Genomic DNA, 6,104 nt, shown 5'->3' on the forward strand with positions numbered 1-6,104 from the left:
AGAATTCCTGAGCCAGCATGGGGGAACTATGGCCCCTTCATGACTCGTGGACTTCAACTCCCAGAATTCCTGAGCCAGCATGGGGGAACTATGGCCCCTTCATGACTCGTGGACTTCAACTCCCAGAATTCCTGAGCCAGCATGGAGGAACTATGGCCCCCTCATGACTCGTGGACTTCAACTCCCAGAATTCCTCAGCCAGCATGGGGGAAACTTTGGCCCCCTCATGACTTATGGACTTCAACTCCCAGAATTCCTCAGCCAGCATGGGGGAACTATGGCCCCTTCATGAATCGTGGACTTCAACTCCCAGAATTCCTGAGCCAGCCTGGCTCAGCTTGGAAACCTCTCCCTTTCCCCTCAGCATGGCTGGCTCAGGAATTCTGGGAGTTGAAGTCCACCAGTCATAAAAGAGCCAAGGTTGCCCACCCCTGCTCTGGGCTAACTGGTGTGTGTCCCTGCTTCCTCCCCTCGCAGCTGGAAGGCCTGAACCAGCAAGTGGAGAGCCTCCGCAGCAAGCAGGCCGAACTGCAAGCCACCGTCCTGCGCCTGGAAGAGGAGAAGCGTCTTCTGGAGGCCAGCCTCCAGTCGGAGAGGAGAAGCTTCGAAGCGGAGAAAGCCCAGCTGACGGGCCTCCTGACGGAGCTGCAGAATTCCAGCTCCGAAATCTCCCGGGCCAAGGAGAAGCTGGAGCAGGACTGCCGGGCCCAGGAGGAATGCTTGATCGCTCAGGCCAACAGCCTCACCGCCGAGATCGCCAAGCTGACGGGCTTCCTGCGCCAGAGGGACGAGGAGCTGCTGGCTTTGCATCAGCAGGTGGAAGCCGAGCGGAGCCAGAAGAGCCAGCTAGCCGAGGACTGGGAGAAGAAGGAGCAGAGGTCCCGGGCGGCCATTGAAGACCTGAGCCACCAGGTGGACCAGCTGAGCAGCTCCTTAAAGCAGAGCAACCAGAAGGTGTCCCAGATCGAAGCCGCCAGCCAGGAAGAGTACAACAGGATCGCCCAGGAGAAGGAGCTGGCCGTCAGGCAGCTGCAGGACAAAGACGTCGAAGTGGCCTCCTTGGCGGAGCGGCTGCAGTCCCTGGAGCAGGCTCGCACCTCTTCCGCCGTGGAGCTCCACCAGGAGAAGATGGAGGCCAGCCAGAAGATCCAGGCCCTGGAGGCCAGGGTCTTGGCCCTCACCGCCCAGAGCCAGCAGAGCGAGGCCCAGGCGGCAGCCATCCCGGCCTTGAAGAGCCAGTTGCGGGAAGCTCAGCAGAAACTGGCCGAGAAGGAGAAGCTGGCCAAAGAGCACGTTCATCTCCAGGAGAGGCTGATGATCCTGGAGGAGTCTGTCCGCAACACCGAGGGGATCCTGGAGGACGAGAAGAGGAGGGCGGCGGAGTCCCTGGAGAGCAACCTCCGGCAGATCGTGGAGCTGGAGGAGCAGATCCAGGCCCTGACCAAGCACAAGGACCAGGCGGTGGAAGGGATGGGGGAGGAGAAGGCCAAGAGGCAAGCGTTGGAGGGCCAGGTGCAGCGGCTGGAAGAGGAATCCAGGCGGAAGCTGGAAGAGCTTCAGCGTCAGCTGGCCGAGTTGTCTTCTGCCAAAAGGGAGCTGACGGAACGCAGCGGGCTGGCCCAAGCAGCCAGGACGGGCCAGGAGCAGAGTGGCCAGAAGTTTCAGGCTGACCAGAAGAAGTTGGCCGCGCTGGAAGGCCAGCTGAAAAATCTCACCGCCCAACACCAAGAAGCTCTGGCTGCTCTTCAAGCCAAGTGGTCTCAGGCCGTTTCCCAAGTCAAGGAGAAGACGAGCTCGGAAGAGAAGCTCCGAGCCAAGGTGGCCGCCTTGGAGAAGCAGGTGGCCGCAGCACGTCACGAATCGGCTCAGGCCAAGAAGGATGGGCACGAGGCTGACCAGGAGCTTACAGAGACCGTCAAGAGACTGGCTGAAGAGCAGCTGAAGAGGCAGGAGCTGGAAGCCAGAGTGAAGCAGCTGGGAGAGCAAACCAGTAAAAATCTGACCACGGCCGAGTCCAGTTTGTCCAGCCTCAGGGCCACGCTGAAGGAGAAAGAGCAGGAGGCCGAAAAGGTCTCCGCCCAGGTGAAGACGCTGAAGGCCCAGTTGGAGGAAGCTCTGCAGCAGCAGAAAAGGCAGCTGGCTCAGCACCAGGAGGAAGCCAAGCGGCGGGCAGCGGAGGAGGAACGTGCCCAGGCCGAGCTGGCCGCAGAGAAGGCCCAGAAGACGGCCCTGGAGGTGCAGCTGCAGAACCTCACCAACGAGCACCGGGTGGAGGTCTCCGGTCTCCAGGAGGAGGTGGCCAGGGCCCAGGACTTGGTGGGCGAGAAGGAGAGGGAGCTGGAGGAGCTGCGGCTGAAGAACGTCTCCCGCTGCGAGGAGCTGAGGGACCTGCAGAAGACGGTGAGCAAGCTAAAAGGAGAGCTGGCCTCAGTGGAGGCGCTGAAGGAGAGGGAGGCCAAGATGGAGAACGAACTGCAGGGCTTCCTGGAAGTGGCCAGAACCCGGGAAGCCGAGATAGACAGCCTGAAAGCCATGGTGCGCTCGAAGGACGCGTCCCTCAAAAGCCTGGAGGAGCAGAAGCTCCAGTGGGAGAAGGAGTCGGCCTCCAGCCGGGAGCTGTACGAGAAGCAGCTGAAGGACGGCGAAGATCTCCACGGCCAGGTTGGCAAGCTGGAGAAGCAATGCAAGGAGCAGCGGAGCACCATCACCAAACTGGAGAAGCTGACGGCCGCCTCGAAGGAGCAGCAGCACGCCGAGGCGGAGGCCTTGAAGCGGGAAGCCGGCCACCAGAGGCAGAAGGTCTCGGAGCTGGAGAAGTTGCTGGAGGCGTCCAAGGCCACCGTGGAGAAGCTGAAGAGGGAGCTCCTGGAGACGGAAGAGGAGCTGGTCCGGAGTCGAAAGGCTGTGTCAGGCGCTCAGGAAGAGTTGGCCTCCTTGCGGACCTCGGCTCAGGAGAAGGACAGGCTGGAGGAGAGCCGGAAGGAGCAAATGTCCCGGTACCGACAGGAAGCGGAGAGGAAGGCCAGCCACATCAGCAACTTGGAGCAGGACCGGTCCATCCTGCACCGGCAGCTGATGGAGAAGGAAGCGGAGAGCAAGGACCTCCGGCGCCTGCTCATGGCCGAATCGGAGAAGAGCAAGAAGCTGGAGGAGAGGCTGAGGCTCCTCCAGTCCGAGATGGCCACGGCGGCTTCCCGGGCGGCGGAGAGGTGCTCCGCCATGAAAGCCGAAGCCCAGAGCTCTCAGGAGCAGGCCGAGAAGCTGAGGCTGTCGGTGGACACCCTGAAGAAGGAGCTGAGCAGGTTCTCCAAGCGGGAGGAGGACCTCTGCCAAGAACTCAAGTCCTGGCAGGAGAAGACTTTCCAGAAGGAGCAGCTCCTCGCGGGCCAGCAGCAGGAGTTGGCCGGGGCTCAGGCTTTGATTGGCGAGCTGACGCCCGTCAAGCGCTTGTACCAGCAGCTCCAGGCTGAGCAGGCCTCGCAGGGGGACCAGCATCGGGAAGAGGTGGAGCAGCTGCAGAAGACCACCGGCCTCCTGCAGGCCGAGCTGAGCAGAACCAAGCAGGAGCTCTCGGAGACGGTCTCCCTCAAGGAGAGGCTCCTCCAACAGGAGCACCTTTTCCAGCAGCTTCAGGCGGAGAGCAGCGGGCACGCGGCGCGCCTGGCCACCCTCCAGCGGGCCCACACCCAGCTGGCCGAGGAGAAGAGAGAGCTGGCGGAGAAGGCCACTCAGGGGCAGCAGCGCCTGGATACGGAGCTGGGCCAGGCCAAGCAGAAGCACGCTCTGGAGCTGGAGGCTGCCAGGGTGGAATCCGAGAAGCTGGTGGCGGGGAGCAAGCGGGAGGTTGAGGAGGCCCAGAAGAAGCTGGAGGCCATGGCCAAGACCTACGAGGACACCAAGCATCAGCTGATAGCTCAAGTAAGCCCTTTGCACCTTCCACGGGGAATTCTTCCAAGATGGGGAGGGGGCTGTTCTTAAGGATGACCGGTAGAAGAGGGGGGGGTGAACTGTGAGGTCCCTGGTGTTTTCTTGTGGACGTTTCATGACTTAACTAGGGAACACCATCAATGCCAGAAGGGTTTGTGGAGGAGATGGGGAGGGGGGAAGGAGGAGGAGGAGGAGGAGGAGGAGGATGGTGCTGTCTGAGTTTGGTAGTTTTTTTTTTGCAGATGTTTCATTACCCAGCTAGGTAACATCACCAGTGTGAGGGAGTGTGATCTTTGCTCCATGTTCATATACCAGTGGTGGCGAACCTATGGCACGGGTGCCAGAGGCGGCACTCAGAGCCCTCTCTGTGGGCACGTGCGCCGTCGCCCCAGTCCTGGGCCTTCAGCTGGGTTTTATAAAACCTTTTCGCTTTAGGCCTCCGCCGCCATGTGCAAAAAAAAAAAAGGTTCAATCAATCAGTCAATTTCAACTTCACGCAGGAAAAAAAAAGATCTTGCAAAGTTGGAATTGATTGACTGAACTTTTTAGTCCCACCCAGTCTGCCGTTACCACCGTAGCCACGCCCACCCAATGGGCCACACCCACCCCAATTGGCCATGCCCACCCAATGGGCCACGCCCACCCGGCACCCGACGATGCCTAAGTGGGTTTGGGGTTGCAGTTTGGGCACTCGGTCTCTAAAAGGTTCGCCATCACTGTCATATACAGTATCTATATCCAGATAAACAGAGATTAATACCAGATAAACAATGAAGCAGGAAACAGCTCCCTGGTGGAGGAATGGCCAAGGAGAAAACCACAATCCCACCAGTACTGGGAGGGCAAGCTTCTGTGTATAACCAAAGAGCAACCCACCCACCCCCTTCTAGCACTGATAATGTTCCCTAGTTGGGTCTTGAAATGCCTGCTCAGAGAGCACCGGGGACCCCACAGTTAATAACCATCCTGGCTTTTGTTGGGGTGGGGGTGGGTGGTCATGTCTGCTAAGGAGAAGAGGGTGTAGAACAGAGTCAGCTGGTCTACACCAGGGATAGGCAACCTTGGCTCTTTTATGACTCGTGGACTTCAACTCCCAGAATTCCTGAGCCAGCTATGCTGGCTCAGGAATTCTGGGAGTTGAAGTCCACGAGTCATAAAAGAGCCAAGGTTGCCTATCCCTGGTCTACAGTATTTCAGAGGACTCCCAGCTTTGGCTCGTGAGCTCAGTGTTGGCTGGTCCATCCCGTTCGCCCTGCCCTAGACAGGGAGGCCCATAAAACGAACCACTTGGTCTTACCTGGGACCGGTGGCCTCAGGTAAGGCGGGCTCAGCGGTCTCTTATTTCTGCTGTCTGTGGGTGGATTTAGGAAGGGAGCGGTGGGGAGGAGTTGAGCTGACTGCCCCCTGCCCCAGCAATGCCACAAGCTCTCGGGGGGTCTTTGAATTGTGATGTCCCCGACCCCTACAGTCTTTCCTTCTCCCCAACCTGCAGGCAGAGAAGCTGGAGAAACATCAGCGGGAACAAGCGAAGCAGGTAACGTGAGCAGGGTAGCTGGCTGCTTCAGTGGTGACTGCACAGTGCCTCGGTTTCTCCCTCCGTGGCAGACCCGGTGTCTCCCCTGGTGACCTTTTCCCAGGGGAGGGTGGGGGGCTGTGGAAGACCCCTCTGAAGTGGGGGGGTCTCCTAGGAACAAGGCCAGAGGAAGGCTGCACAGGGGGTCCTCGACTTACGGCCACAAGTCAGCCTCAGGTTTCTGATGCTCCGCGAAACGTTCATTAAGTGAGTTTTTAAGCCCCATTTTACGGCTTTTCTCGCCACCGTTGTTAAATGAACCACTGGAGTTGTCAAGTTAATCACACGGTTGTTAAGCGAATCTGGCTTCCCCCCCCCCCCATTGACTTTGCTTCTCGGAAGGTCACACGTGCTGATCACGGGACACTGTGGCCGTCATCAATACGAACCCATCGCGAAGGGTCCGCGTTTTGATCACGTGGCCGTGGGGATTGTGGCTACGACGTTCCTTACGGTCGTAAGTCCATTTGTCAGTGCCGTTGTCATTTCGATAACGGTCACTGAATGAACTCTGTGGTAAGTCGAGGACTCCCTGTATAATCCCCAGCTGGATTGTGGTCCAGTTGTCTCAGGATGCCCGTTGGCCAAACTTCCCTTGAAAAAA

At 59.1% G+C, this 6,104-nt stretch overlaps 1 protein-coding gene across 1 annotated transcript in view; it reads left to right on the forward strand.

Moving 5' to 3' along the window:
- Positions 1-5,461, forward strand: part of NUMA1 (nuclear mitotic apparatus protein 1) — a gene marked incomplete at its 3' end in the record, with an annotated part of 22,745 nt that extends 17,284 nt beyond the window's left edge. The window contains exons 13-14 of the mRNA XM_029286822.1: positions 478-3,918; positions 5,420-5,461. Of these exons, the coding sequence (XP_029142655.1) occupies positions 478-3,918; positions 5,420-5,461 (3,483 nt within the window). The remainder of the gene's footprint in view (positions 1-477; positions 3,919-5,419) is intronic.
- Positions 5,462-6,104: the final 643 nt, after the last annotated feature.

This window comes from Protobothrops mucrosquamatus, unplaced genomic scaffold (genome assembly GCF_001527695.2).
Source record: "Protobothrops mucrosquamatus isolate PMUCROS unplaced genomic scaffold, P.Mucros_1.0 scaffold5200, whole genome shotgun sequence".
NCBI classification, from domain to species: Eukaryota; Metazoa; Chordata; class Lepidosauria; order Squamata; family Viperidae; genus Protobothrops; species Protobothrops mucrosquamatus.